The sequence below is a fragment of the Fukomys damarensis genome, unplaced genomic scaffold (assembly GCF_012274545.1).
Source record: "Fukomys damarensis isolate Sample0158 unplaced genomic scaffold, DMR_v1.0_HiC HiC_scaffold_11, whole genome shotgun sequence".
Taxonomy (NCBI): Eukaryota; Metazoa; Chordata; class Mammalia; order Rodentia; family Bathyergidae; genus Fukomys; species Fukomys damarensis.
Genome location: NW_022900923.1, coordinates 23,478,604 through 23,493,475, shown reverse-complemented (window position 1 = coordinate 23,493,475; position 14,872 = coordinate 23,478,604). Strand labels below are relative to the sequence as shown.

General features: G+C 44.0%; 1 protein-coding gene across 1 annotated transcript in view; it reads right to left on the bottom strand.

Moving 5' to 3' along the window:
• Positions 1–12,589: 12,589 nt before the first annotated feature.
• Positions 12,590–14,872, bottom strand: part of Ier5 (immediate early response 5) — a 3,251-nt gene continuing 968 nt past the window's right edge. The window contains exon 2 of the mRNA XM_010630303.3: positions 12,590–14,868. Coding sequence (XP_010628605.1) covers positions 14,647–14,868 — 222 coding nt within the window. The 3' untranslated portion in view covers positions 12,590–14,646. The remainder of the gene's footprint in view (positions 14,869–14,872) is intronic.

Sequence of the window (14,872 nt, the reverse complement as noted above, 5' to 3'; positions counted from 1 at the left end):
CCCCCTCCGCCCGCGCGGCCCGGAAAGGCGGGTGCAGGGGAGGAAGCTCCGGGAGACCCGGGCGTCGGAGTCTCGTCGCTGGTGCCGTTTTCTCTGTGGAGCCTCCCCGGCCTCGTCTGACCTCCGGGCCCCTTTGAATCCTCCCCGGATCTCCCCTCCCTTCCTCCAGACCTCAGCGGGGAGAGACTCCCCGGCCTGCGCGGCCAGATGAAAGGGGGATCCGGGAAATTAAGCCCCCCTCCTGCCCGAGGGCCGGGGCCGGGTGTCTGTGGGCTGGCGGGAAGGGATGGAACGGGAACCGCCCTCTGGATCGGGGCGAGCGTTCCCGTGAACTCCCGACCCCGGCCCCGTGCAGTGCACCGGGTGAACCCACGTCCCCTTTTCTCCCTGCTGGGATCTTTTTCACATCGGGGACGGTGTTGGCTGAGTGTGGCCCTCACGCATTTCTTGTGTTGGTTTAGTGAGGGGCATTGCAGATCCCAGCGTCTCCCGCACCGGGCTGGTGGTCAGAATTGAGACGTTCCTGGGGTAGGGGTGGGGGAGCAGGCCAGAGAATTTTCTCTCTCTCTCTCTCTCTCTCTCTCTCTCTCTCTCTCTCTCTCTCTCTCTCTCGAGGGATCCGGGCCACTTCCTGACATTTGGAATATGAACTTCTGTAGGGCACAGGGAAGCTTCTAAACTAAGTTAATACCTAGTGAATAAGTACAACTAAAGCCAGATAGTGCCTCATTCTTTGATCCTGGTTGGGCAGGACATCCCAGAGAAATAGAGTAAGAAACTGTACAGGATGCCTTGAAATTGGTCTGAAAATAAATGAACATAAAATATTATCGTTTGTAAAGTCTTTGCTTCTAAAAATGTTACCTCACTATATATATATATATATATATACATATATATATATATATATACATATATATACATACATATATATATATGTATATATATACATTTCTTCTTTAAACTCCATAAAATCCCAGAGCAAGGAGAAAAGATTCCTATGGGACCAAATACAAGTGAATCTTTTCAACTATGGTCCCAATGGAGGGACTTAAATTTGAGTTTAGATTTTGCCAGTTCTTAGAGCTCTGCGTTTTCTTTGAAGTCGGTATAACCAGATAACCTTGGTATGATAGAGAGGACCTTGGCATAAGGCTTGGCTGGGTCATTTAGCTCTCAGTTTCCTCGTCTGTGAAACTGATTATGAAAATAAGGTTGAGTGATGCATACAATATTCTTCATAAGCCACAGGATATACAAAATTTGTACTTATTGGGACAGCTAATAAATTGTTATACAACTGATTCATATTCAGTAGCATAAAATGGAGCAAGGGGAAGGTTCCAGATGTGCAAGATGAGGAAGGTGGGGCAGGATTGGGGGATTCTGTGTGCCGATGGAGCTCCTTTAATACTGCTATAGCTGAGTTGTGTTCCCCAAATTCCTGTGTTGAAGCTCCTAATATGACTCCATCTGGAGGGAAAGTCTTCCAGAGATAACGAAGATTAAATGAGGTTATCCAGATGATAGGATGGTGACCTCGAAAGGAGAGAGAGAGATCTACTGGAAGCCAGGAGGAGCCCTCACCAAAACCCAACCATGCTGGCACCCTCATGTCAGACTTCCAACCTCTAGACCGGTGGTGGCAACCCTATAGCACGCAGGTCAGTGTGTTTTTCTTTGAAGACAGAAGATGTTAATGTACGAGTTGTTTTTTCTAAACTAAATCCTCATTGTTCAGGTTTAATTGCAGCGTTGGCACTTTGCAATGAGTAAGTGTCTTTTGGGGTGCAGTTTGGCTGCTCTTTCTCTAAAAGGTTCGCCATCACTGCTCTAGAATGAGGAGAAAATTAATTTCTGTTGCTTAAACCACCCAGACTATGGTATTTCGTTATGGCTGCCTGAGACTAAGACAAATACATCTTTGCTTGGAGCTAAGCTCCCCTCCTACCACCTCTACCACCTGGCGTTTTGTTCAGCACTTCCACAGTTGTCTCGTTTTTAATTCAAAACTGTGTGAGTTGGAATTGGCAAGGTTTATTTTAAATTCAAGAAGCAAAGGCTCAGAAAGATTCAGTGATCCGCTCAAAGTCAGGCACAATGTGAAGCCCGGAACCAGGACTGGAGTCCCCCCAGATATCTAGGCTGTACCCAGTGCCAGCTGCAGGCTAGAAAGTGGAGCTAGGAAGATGAATGTGCTGCAGAGGTAGAGAGGGCACAGCCTGGTTAGAAAACGAGATATGGGAGCAATTATTACAGAAGCCTCTGCAAGGATTAACTGGCCCAGTAAGTATGTGGGGAGGGCAGTTCAGCTGGGGAAAGGATGGGGAGGTGGGGGAGTTTCCTACAAATACTGCTCAAGTTACGGCACAATAAAGAGAAAGAAGAGACAGTGATGTTCCAGATGCCATCAGAGCTATGGCTCTTTATTCCCCTGCTAAAGACTCTCATGACCTCTCCCCAGCCCACAGGCAGGCCAAAGGGGAGAACAAAATTTAGAGAACAAGGCTGAGTCCTTAAGGACCTAGTGTTCCTAAGGAAAAGCAAATAGTAAACTCTTCAATTAGGTTCATATTGATACTTTGTTAGTAAATTATCTTTGTTTGGGGGGTGGGGGGTGTTGTTCTTCTAAGGGTGAGTTTGCTTCAGTCCTATCCATTTATAAGTAAGTGATAATGGGCTTTAATTAGAAAACAAGAAATGCACACCTTTTGCTCGCAAGGCCCTAGCCCTAGTCAATGGTTTCACAGAATCTCTGGTCCAGAGGCACAAAACATTAATTAAAGGACTACTTGATCATCTTTCACGATAGGAATGTAGATAAGAACCTTAATTAATGAAGGGACTAACATCTGTCCCCTTTTGGGAGCATTAGTGCAAGCTCTTATCAGTTATAGTCAGAAGGATTCCCTTATCTTCTGTTTTCTTTGTGGGTGCAATTTGCATACTTGTCTTTATCACCTCTTTAATCCACACTGACTTTCAGGGATTTATTAAATTGCAGTACTGAACCGTTCTCACTGGGAGGACTGCAGGTTGGGGAAGAAATGGGCCCAGAAAAGGGCTACTTGCACTTAAAGCCCCTGTCCTAGAAACCAGGTTCCACAGGCCCGCCCCCTCCCAGGAGTCCTCATTCTGAGAACCAAGCCAACAGCCAATTTGAGGGCTGGCTCGGGAATTTCAGCTTCTCTGCCTGGGACTGAATAAAGACTATCACCTCTACCTCACTGGAGACCTCATTAGGACTTGAACTCTGGTCTTTGTTTCTTCCCAGCGGGTTCTATACAGGGCAGGAGGAGGAGGAGGAGGAGGGGGTCAGATAGGCCCTCAGCTCCCAGAGCAGCAGGAGTCCAACAACCTCAGAGAACTGGGGAGTGAGTAAACAAGCAATTACCAAAAAGAAAGCCAAGAGCTGGTAACCAGAGAAGCAGCTTCAATAATTTGATTCTACTCCTTGCCTTGAAAGGCCGTCTACCTTCCCTCAAGCCCTCCTCCCACCCAGCTTCTGTAGACTAATTTCACCACCTTCTTCCTACTTTCCAAGTGAAATTCCATCCCCAGTGGCAGCAAGGTCCCAGGGGTGAAAGGCAGCCAGTTGTATTCTGGCTAGATTCTCGGCTTGGCCATTGGCATCACTACACTTTTTCTCTACAGTATTGTGAGAAGGAGAAAGAATGAGAGGGTGCTGCAACCTCCAGTATTCCAATACCTTGTGGCTTCCAAATCTTTCTGGGGGTAGAGAGGAGTTTAGGAAAAGAGAGGTGACTCAAACTTTGCTTCTCAGAAACTGGAGCGGGAACCCAGCTGAGCTGCAGGAAGTGCGAGGTCAGAGTGAAAGAAACCTCACATTCCTTTCTCTGGCTTGTGAGCTGCCTCCTGCCTACCATTACTAGGCTAGTCCCCTTTTTATTTTGCACTTTCTCCGGTTTTGCTGACATCAGTACTGATCCTGGCTCAGAAGAGCCTCTACATAGATAAGATTAAGGTCCAGCACTTATCTTCAAAGAGTTTACAATTTGGTGGGGAAGGGAGAGGTAAGACATTTCAGGAAGTTAAAAAAATATGTACAAATAGGGCCGAGATTTAGCTCAGTGGTGCTGTGCCTGCCTTATAAGCACAAGGTCCTGAGTTTGATCCCTGTTACCAACATGTACACAAATAACGATACAAGGCAATTACAGGAAAAGTGCTCTTGCTTCCAAGTGCCACTGCTGCTGATGGCCCCAGTAATTCTCACCTGGATTACTAAACAGATCTCTGGCTACTGCTCTACCCTTTGCCTCCAGGCTTTCCTCCTTTTCCACCTTTCTTTTTAAAAAGCCTTTTTGGGGGGGATTTAGCTCAGTGGTTCTGCCACCTGCTTCACAAACCTAAGGTCCTGAGTTCAATCCCCGGTACCAAATAATAAATAAGTTAATTAATTATTTCACCCTCCCTAGGTATCATTTTAAATTTTTTCAATGATGGGAATCAAACCCAGGGCCTCCAACATGCTAGGCAAGCACTCTTCCACTGAGCTGTTATTTCAGGTTGTACCCTCAGTCACCCCACATTTTAAAAGATAAGATCAAAACCCCAACAAAGAATGCTTAGCCTTTTGAAGTTTGACCCCTCTTAACCCTCTGGGCCATGCTCCCCTCCACACCCAGGCTCTGAAGCACTAAAATGAAGTGCTTGTGATATCCAGCTACCTCTCTCTCTCTCTCTGTCTCTCTCTCTCTCTCTCTCTCTCTCTCTCTCTCTCTCTCTCTCTCTCTCTCTCTCTCTCTCTCTCTCTCTCTCTCCCCTCTCTCTCTCTCTCTCACACACACACACACACACACACACACACACACCTCAGGGCCTTTGCCCATGCAGCAGCTTGGCTTACTACAGCTGTAACTTAGTACAGAAATAATCTCCTCTTCCCTAACACTGGATATTAAGTGTGAATTTTCCATCCTTCTCCTAATATCAAGTTCCTTATTCATCTTTGCACCCAGTACCTGGCATAGACTAGACAGTAAATGATGGTTGAATGAAAGGCTGACTGGCAGGCAGAGGAGTTCATAGAGAATCTAAGAAGTCATTAGAGGCTTTTGAGTCAGAGACTGATAACAGCACAAAACTATACTGTAAGATGAATTAGGTAGTTATAAGGTAGGGCTTGCGGGAACAGAGAGTTGAGGCAGAGGAGAGAACAGACAAAGTAATGAGTGTTTGAAGTTGAGAGTGAAGACAGTAACAGTGGAAACTGCAAAGCAGGAGTGGAAAGGAGGTGCACTGTGAAGGTAGTAATAGAAGTTAAAGGCCTATTTGGATCTGTTGGTAGGAGCGATGGGGGAGGGGTCAGGTGAGGCCAAGACGAGCACCCTAGTTGCTGAGAAGGAGTGAGCGGGGAACGGACAGAAGTCAGGAAACAGTCCTCCATGCAGACAAGCACTGAGGACAGAGCTGCAAGGACATCTGGGAGAAGAGCGGATCTGTTTGTTTTAGAAGTAGCTTCAGCTAATTAGAACAGAAAGCAAACAGACTGGGGGAATTTTGAGCTCTGGCCCCGAGTTTTATCTCTGGGTGGTCTAGGCATGCAAAGTCTAACAAGTTAGGGCCTCACCTTATCCTTTGAGAAAACTGGGACAAAGGTCCAGTAATTATGCTGCTTTGTAAATCAGTGTCACTGTCTTAACATGAAATTATTTCACTACCAAGTGGAGCTAATAAGTCCGTTGCCTTTTCTGCCATGGGTATGTTTTATCAAATATGCTGCAGTTCTCAGTCCATTACCTGTCCTACTTCTCACATTCTTCCTGTTTTCTGACTCTGAGTTTATTTTAAGTCTTCTGTTTCTGTCTAAATCATCACAGACATCTGTCTCTCTTGCTGTCCCTATCCATCCACCCGCTCCCTCCCACTCTGTTTTCAACCCCTTAACCTCTCTCCAGTTGCCTTAAGAGACAGAAAACTGCTGGGTTTCCCTCCCTCTTCTTATAGTATCCGGTGCCTCTTTGTAGGACATGTTTCAACCTGTTTTTAGCCTCAGACTAATCCTCCATAACACTGAAAAAGACAGATGAGGTCAGACTGGTAGGGAGGGAAGGAAGGGAAAATTTCTTATCCAGGAAACCATGATTGTTCATAACTGGCTTTCTAAATGAGAAGAGCTTACTTGTGTGTGTGCGTGCACACACACAAGCACACATAGCACATGCCTGCGTACCAATGTGTTTTAAACTCGATATATAAAGAGGATAAAGCATCAGAAATCTCTATCTTGAGATCAGTATCTGGTGGCACTAGGGTTTCAAGAAGCAATCCTTTTATTCTCCTGGATCCTCTAGCAGTTTGTTACCTTGCCAACTGGTATGTTGGAGTTTAAGCTGCAAGGATCATCATGGGCTAAGAATGGAGAAGAGAATGCAGGCAGCTGATACTAACAAGGTCCCTGGAGTAATTTATTAGTGTCTCTGGTCTCTTTTTATTTGAAAGACAATGGGATGGAAAGTGTTTATTCCTCCTGATAAGAGACACATATTTAGTAGTTTATATATTCCAACCTGTTTCACCCTCGTTAATAGCTGTTCCTACACCCACTGATTCTATTTTAAGACATGTGCAGGCCCTTTCACCTGGCCCAAGATCCTTTCTAGTTGTCATCTTTGTTCTCCTTTGCCTTTTTTGCCAAGTTTCTTGGGGAAGGAGTTCTAGCCAGAGCTTCCATGCCCTTCCCTCCAATCCCTTTGTAATCCGATTTTCTTCTCCCATCTTCTACCAAGAACCTCTTTAAAAATTCACCCATGACAAGCTTCAGCTCAATGACATTACCTTTGTTCTCATTTTTCTTGACTTTTGTCTTACCCATCTTCCTCAGCAGTAGCCTGGGTCTACTCCCACCTCTCTGCACACTGCCCCTTTGACTGTGCCATCTTTCTACTCCAGCCTCTACGTCTAGGCTCTCATCAGTAGCTTTCTGTTCTTTTCTCTTTCCCAGAGTTTCTTTATTCTCACAGCTCTAAGGACCATCTGGACACTTGACCACCACCACCCCTAGCGACACTGGAAAAGGCCCAGAAGCCTGTAGGAATGTTTCTCAGACTGCAGACAGTGCCACATGGCAGATTCAGCAAGCAAGGGAAGGAACAGGGGGCTAGGTCTCTAATGACCCAAAGTTGAGAAATTCACACTTGATCCTTAGACCAGTGGATAATCTGCTTTTTAAATTTTAATGTGCACACCAATCACTTGGGGATCTTGTTCAAGTACAGGTCCATTGGGTCGGGAGTGGGGCCTGAGATTCTGCATTTTTTTTACTAAGCTCTCAAAAGCAAGGGGCTCAACCACACTTACCTACTTCTACTGAGAGATTTGGGGGGATTTTCTGGGTTTCTTTTGCATCTCCTGTAGAATATGATCACCTTGAGGGCCAGGATTTTTTTGTTTGCATCTGTGTTTTCCCAATGGATGAGTCTCTTCTGGGTGTCACTGTAAATATTTAATTAATGGAACCCAGAGCTGGACTGTTTATAAAATAATTTTTTAGCTTTGCTTTACAAACAGTAATTTATCTTCTAATTACAAGTGTGAGGTAAGTGGATACTTTAATTGGAAAAAAAACTATATATAGAAACCAAGAACGATGAGTGACTTTCCAAGTAGTGCGTCACACTTTCAGAATCAAGTCCACTGTCCTTTGCTCAGAGGGGTCTCGAGGAAACCTCGAACATTGCTTTTGCTTGTGCCCTTGCTTAACCATTCAAGATGATGTATTACTCACCCTCTGGATTTAGTGTTTCTTTCCTGCCTTAGTAGGAGACTCTCCCATCTAGGTCTCCATTTCTCCTAAGGGCGTTCAGGAGCCCCCAGAAGCTGCAAGCTCCACATTAGGAAGCCAGAGGCCTGACGCTGAGGTGACTGAAAGGTTGGGAAGCAGACAGCTGGGCCAGCCCACACACCAGAAACTTTCACCCACATACACCTCTACAGCTGTGCTCAGCAGTGTGGACAGGGAGCACCTTTTAAAAGATAGAGTGAGGTGGGGGAAAAACCCACAGAAATTAGAGAGCAATAAGCATAGTACGCTGTGTATCTGAACTTCGGCTTCTGAAACAGAATCTTGCCTTTAGTGATTTCTCCCATGGCCATAAAATAGAAAAGCCATTCCAATTTCCAAAGTAGGTCACACAGGGAAGGGGAGAGAGGAAAGGAGGGAGAGAGGCACAAGCTGATAAATGCAGATGCCAAGGCACTTTCACCCTTTTCCAAACCAAAAATAAAACTTGGAAATTGTCTGAAGGATATGAGAACTGTAGCTTAAGGAAGCCAGGGAGAAAAAAGTGGGTGGGGTGTTCTTGCCCTAAATTCACATGTCCACATTTGACCTCAACTCAGTGGAGTTCCTCCTGAGGACTGCCCCTCCCCCATCACTTTACAAGCTTTGAGCTCACTTCCTGCTGGTCATCTGTGGTGCATGATGCCAAATAACTGCTCCTCTCTCCCACTTCTAATAACTCACTGCAAGAGTCTCTCTATTCATCAACCAAAGACTAGAGGCGGGGAAACAGGGCAAAAAAATTGTTTTGGATTTCTCCATCCAAGTGGTTCTGTGATTCATTATATGTTCTACACAACAGCACATGCAGTTCTAGCAAAGGCAGGGGAGCAGAAATGACATGTAGGCCATGTTTGGGGTCCCCTTGCCTTTTCTTTCCTGCATCTGGCACAGGCCAATTGGCTTTCAGCTGCTGCTAGATTTTAGTATGCATACTGCCCTACCCAACGTTGGCTGTTATGATGGAATTGGGGGTCTGGTGAGACAGAGAGGAAGACTTCCAGCTACCACAGCTGTGGCTTGATCTCCAGGGCCCAGAGTTTCTGGAGACTTAAGTCTCACAGTCAAGAGAATCCAGATCTTTTAATTTCTTCATAGTGGGCTGCCTCACTCCCAATCAAAGTTTTTTCCTAAGAAGTTAGACTCTTCACCAGAGAAAGTATGAGTGTGAGTATCCTCAGAAGGCAGAGAGGAGACTGAGAAACACCTGGAAACCCAGACAGACAGACATGGAAAGACAAAAGAGCTGCAACACTAGTAGAAATATCTATGGCACAAAAGCCAGGATGATACAGTGACTTAGCTAGAGATATCCAAATATAGTGAATCAACTTGAAGAAATACTTGTAATGGGTGGTATCCTGGATTCAAAAAGGCATCAATCACAGAGTAGCCACGAGAAATCCTATACCTCAGAGATAATTTCAATGCTATGAGTGGCAGGAATACAGTTTTCATTGTGTACAGATGTTTTTGTTTACGTATGCATTGTTTGTTTTTAACCTCAGAGACAAGTACCCAGCTGCTACCCTGTCCCAAGATTTGAGAGATAGAATAGGCCAAAGAAGGAGGTGGGAATACATGGCTTTCAGCCTATCTTTGAGTTCTAGAAAAACTGAAATGAGCCTTGTTTTGGCATCTGGTAGAATGACTGGAGTTGGTAAACCCGGCAACATCCTAATTTGTAGGAAAAAATCAGAGGGCTAGGGCCAGGGCTAACTTTGTGCTAAATGGGTGGGAAAGGCACAGTTGATTCTCACCTGCCCTCCATAAGTCAGAAATATGGCTTATTACACAGGCCAAAGACTTTTTTTTTTTTTGGCACTGGGGATTGAACTCAGGACCTCAAGCTTTCCAAGTAGGCGCTATGCCACTGAGCTAAATCCCCAGCCCCTGAAGGCTTCTAATAACCAGATTCCAGATATTTTATTATAAAATTCTCAATAAGCAGATCTATCAACAAACATTACAGGCCTACTCTATGCCAGACCCCTAAAGGAATCAACTGCTGGAGATGCTCAATGGCAGTGACAGGAACCAGCCCCTCTTTCTGCAGCTTCTGAAGCTAATTGCCAGCACTCTCTTACCTACCCGTTAAGTGGGCCATATCCAGTGGTGGAGGCTGTTCTTGATCTGCAGAGCAGGGGAGAGGAAGAGGCCTCTGCAGGAATGCATTCCCTGGAGGCTTCCTTCTTGCCCGTAAGATTCCAAAGGTCTGAGGCAAACTCCAGGAAGTAGTCCAGCTAAGAAGCTTTGGGCTATACTCCCCCGGGAGAGAGAAGTTGCTAGAGAGTTTTTATTTTTTTAGTTCTCATGCCCACTGCAGGGGTGGGGATGGCAGGCATTGAGAAAAACTGTTTGGATCAGGAAGGAAGCGTTCAACTAGATGTGTGTATTTTATCATTTCTGCCTTTACTATTCATTCTGTACTGTACCGTCAAGAAATACTACTGAAAAACTCCAAGGGCATGAGTTAAAATTGTAGTGATTCCTAATATCTACTCTGCTTCTACTATGTTTTTCCTCCTGAGGCTTTCCACTGGGTGGAATTTTAAATTTGAACAATGGTTCAAAGGCTAAGAGACAAACTTCTCATTACTGAAAGAGTGCCAGGAATCCTGGGAAGCCGACCTCACTCCCCACTGGAGCACTGCACCTCCTCCTAAGGGCTTCTTTCATAGTCACGGAAGGTTGGATCAGCATTTCTTTTCATTCCCATCTTCTTTCAGGAACTGCTGTGATAAAAGAGAACCTAGGCAAATAAAAAATTCACAAACAGGACAGGAATAAAATATTTAGGGCAAGAGATCAGAAATCCTTTGGTTACTCAATGAACTGAACTAACTCTACTAAGAAAAGGTGTAAGGAAATTAATGTCCATCAAAGTCCACGACACAGCAGGTATTAGCCTTCAGGCCCCATTCACACAGGTTCAAAGCAAGATCGTCCTTCACAGTAAGTTGAAGAGACTCACATTCATCTAGAGACTCACATTCATCTACCGATACAATGAAACAGTTGTCATTATTAACTTCATTCTCAATATTAACTATGTATTTATTGAGATACAGTCCACCAAAATTGTTACATGACCTAGTCCCTCAAACTTCTCATCCCAAATTCTTATCAATGATAGATGGGAGGAATAAAAATGTTATTAGGTTCCTCAGAGAAGACCCACTCAATTTCGAAGGAGCAGTTCAAGTTTCCCATCATTAATTATTTTTCCCAAATACATGATGGCTTCTGAAAGGGAGGGAAGACTTAAAGCAACATAGTTGAGTACTGCACTAAGATCTGTCATCTCTATTCCCTATTACTGTATCTTCTTGAGTACTTAGCAAAAGCACTTTAAACATCTGGCTTTTATGTGGCAGTCAAAAAAATTTTTTTCAGGCTGGGAATATAGCTCAGTGGTATGGTGCTTGCCTAGCATGAACAAAGGCCTGGGTTCGATCTCTGGCACTGAAAAGACCAAAAAACACCCAGACCCAACACTATGGTTAATTTGATCCAAAGAACTCCTTATAGAGCTGTCAAAAATGGTCAAATACTAAAACTATAGCTTTGTTTCTAATCACATTGCATCTGATTTAGTTACGTGATAACTTTATCTTGGCATCGAGATAAAGCCTTGGCAGGCTTTTATGTCCAAGACCTGTCAATGAGCATGGCTTAAGAAATATTCTATGCCCAAGCAATTCAGGCTAAAAATAACTCTGTGAGCTATTTTTTTCTTTACTCATCCACAGAACACATTTGTATGTCAACAAGAACTTTGCTCCTTGTGAGTTTTCACTCCTGCTTACTCCTTCCTGAAAATAGAGTTGTTTAATATAATCCAGGTACGTCAGAGGGTTGGTGTGAGACATACATAGCAACAAAACTATGCTGGTGGAACAAAGCTTGACTACCAAGTGTCCAGAGGAAAATAGAAGGATAAAAGAACCCAGCATTCACAGGTAGGATATCATAAAAATACATTCTCCTGTCCCACAAATATGCACAATTCTTTTTATCAGTATATGATTTATATACAGAATGCACCGTATATTAACACTAATTCAGTACTTAATTGTATTTACTTTTCCAAGACCATTAACTCATTAATTTTCACAACTCTATAAAGTAGATATGATTATTCCAATTTCACATTTGAAAAAACTAAGGCCCAAAGATAGAACAACTTGCCCAAGGTCCCAGAACAAATTGGCAAAGCCAAGATACAAGGCAGCTCATGGGCCAGGGATTTAGCTCAGCGGTTCTGACACCTGCCTCACAAGCACAAGGACCCATTTGAACCCTGGTACCTGCCCCCAAAATTAACCAAAAGGTAGCTCATGATCTAACCCTTACACTATACTGTTCCTGCAACAATAAAGATGAGTTTTTAAAATTTCCTACACAACTTTATTCCTCTATCAAATATGCTAATTTACATTATCTAAATTAAGCAGACACATGGTCCCATGGTTGATCTTAATATGAAACCAAGGAGCAACAGGAACTTTAGTCTCTTCCAAAACATACAGCTCTTTTAACACACCAGATGTTACCCCCTTTCGAATATAAAAATGCATTGAGATAACTGGTAAGAATAATTACTTTCTAGCAACAGGACATGATTGCAGAATCAGGACCCTGGATCCTTTCAACTTAAGCAGTCACTACTCAATGGAACTTTGGTAGCTATAACAGAATTTAAGTAGCTAGTCTCTGAAAGAAAAGTCAATTTAAAGAGACCCTGATTAGAGTCTGTCTTATTCTATATGTAATTACGGTGACAGAACATGAAGTAAAAAGTTTCCTATGCTTAAGACTAATAGATTTTTAGAAATAAAGCAATGGTCTAATCTGCTGTGCCAGAAGTTCATATAATTGAAAGTTTAGCTAAGGCGAAGGCATCATTCATATGCTTCTTTTGCTTAAGGGCTGTAACCTTTATTTAAAAGCTGTCTCTCAATTTCTTCCATCTCTTTAACACTTCATTCATTCATAAACTGTTATTTTTTTAAAGTACAGGCAATCACATTTTAAAACACCACTAACTGGTTCCCTTCTAGGATAGATCGAATACTTTCAAATATTGAACATTTTGCTTTAATCAAAGTTTCCTTATAATCAGTAATTTTAGAAAACTTTTTTGGCTATCTTCACCTTAATATCACCATAATCAAAAAACACTGATGTCACCATTTTGGTGACAAAAGCAAATCAGGAAGTTTAGCTATTTACCCAGCCCTCCTTGGCCTCCTGATCTGCTTTGACACAATTTCACTTTCACCAATGCATTTACTTTCTACAGCTGTACCAGTAAACGAATAAAAGTGGAAAATTTCAATCCTGACATCCAGAATTCACTGGAATGCCGAGATGGACCTGGCCCTTGGGACAAGTCAGTCTCATCAGCTTCTTCTCACGTCCTGCTCCAACAGATTCCTAAGCTACTATCTAAACAATGTTGGTTTCTTCCAATCTAAAAGATAATTTATAACATATAGCTTAAAATGACACAAAAGTTTGGTGAAAAACATTCCTTGTGGCTAGGAAGGGCTTCAAAACTTAGTGCTTAAATCATTTAATTTTTTTAACATACATTATCACATTGGGCTGTAGAAAAATCAAACTGGTCTAAACTGAGTCTAGTAAAGGCAGTTGCAGTAGCAGGTTTCAAGAAATTAGCAGTCCCTGGCACCAGTCTATGAGAGAGTAAAATCCTAAACATTGATACTTAGTAAAGTCAGCAAAGTCCAGTCTGTGAATGACTGATATTAAGACTCACACCTTCAATTTCCTAGCCCTGGCTTCAGTTTCCCTCCTCCCACTGCCCTCCAAATACAAGTGGTGATTATAGACGAGGCGGTGAAGTTGCTTCAAAATATTTAATACGTGTTGGACACGTAAAGTTACATTTTTATACAAAAATCAATACAACGAAGGAGAAAATACTGTACAAAAACCTTATCAGCTCCCCCAACCTTTATACAACAAAGACTGGAGTCACCATATCTACAAAACCATAAGGTCTTTCCAATTAGGGCTTCTGTCTGTAAACTTTGTTTCATTAAACACTTTTTAAAAGCACTGTTTAGTAGTTCTGAGCTAGAGCTTTTAAAAATATAACTTTTCTCTATAAACTCCATATTTCCAAGCTTGAACTCTCCTGTGAAGTTCATCAAGCTTTTTTCCCCTGTGGGGAAGCGACGGTCCCTTAATACTCCCCTTTCCCAGAGTAATCACAGGGTATAAACGTTTTTTCTGTGCTAAAGAATGATGGAGAGGGAGAAATAATACAAGTCTCTATTGCAGAGTAAAACCTCCTAGTCTGAGGAAATCCTGGGAGGAAACGCCACTCCAGGCCTGGTGCGGTTCTAGTTTTTATTTGAGGGGTGTGTGTAAAGTCCCTCCCTCCCCCGAGAAGGAATGGGGAACTCCCCGGCCTACAACCTTTCTGCCGCTTCCTTCTCTGCGTGGCAGGCAAAGGAAAGTCCCTGTCTGCCCCCAAAGTCCTCAACTCGGAGAAAAGGTGGTGCATTCCAGAAGGACGAAATAGTCAGAATTCAACAGGACAAACTTACGGAAACACAGACAAACACATACACAAAAGTTAACGATCGTCCTCTTTCTATAAGCCCCCAACTCGATCTCAAGCGGAGACTCGAGAGCCACAGGGCACAGCGGGGCTGCCCAACCCCGGGGCAGTGGATGCTGCCTGGCGGCAGCCAGTCTCCCCAGCGCGCACGGCGCCAGCGGTCTCTGGGGCGTCCTCGCAGCCGGGAGAGGCCCGGCCCTCACTTCAGGGACGCCCGCTGCTCAACCTCCACCCGCACGGGGCCGGGGCCTCAGAAGGCCACGATGGCTGTGCTCCAAGGGTTAATGTCTCTCAGCACCGGCTTATCGCAGCAGATCTGCCCGGGCTCAGCGGCTTCCGGACCGCTTTCCTCTCCTTCCTCCTCTTCCCGGCCGCCCCCTGGGCTTTTCCGCAAGAGTCCAGAGAAGCTGGAGCCGAAGATGCTGATGAGGTTCGCCACGTTCCCGGTCTCCATCTCCTCCTCGCCGTCCTCCTCG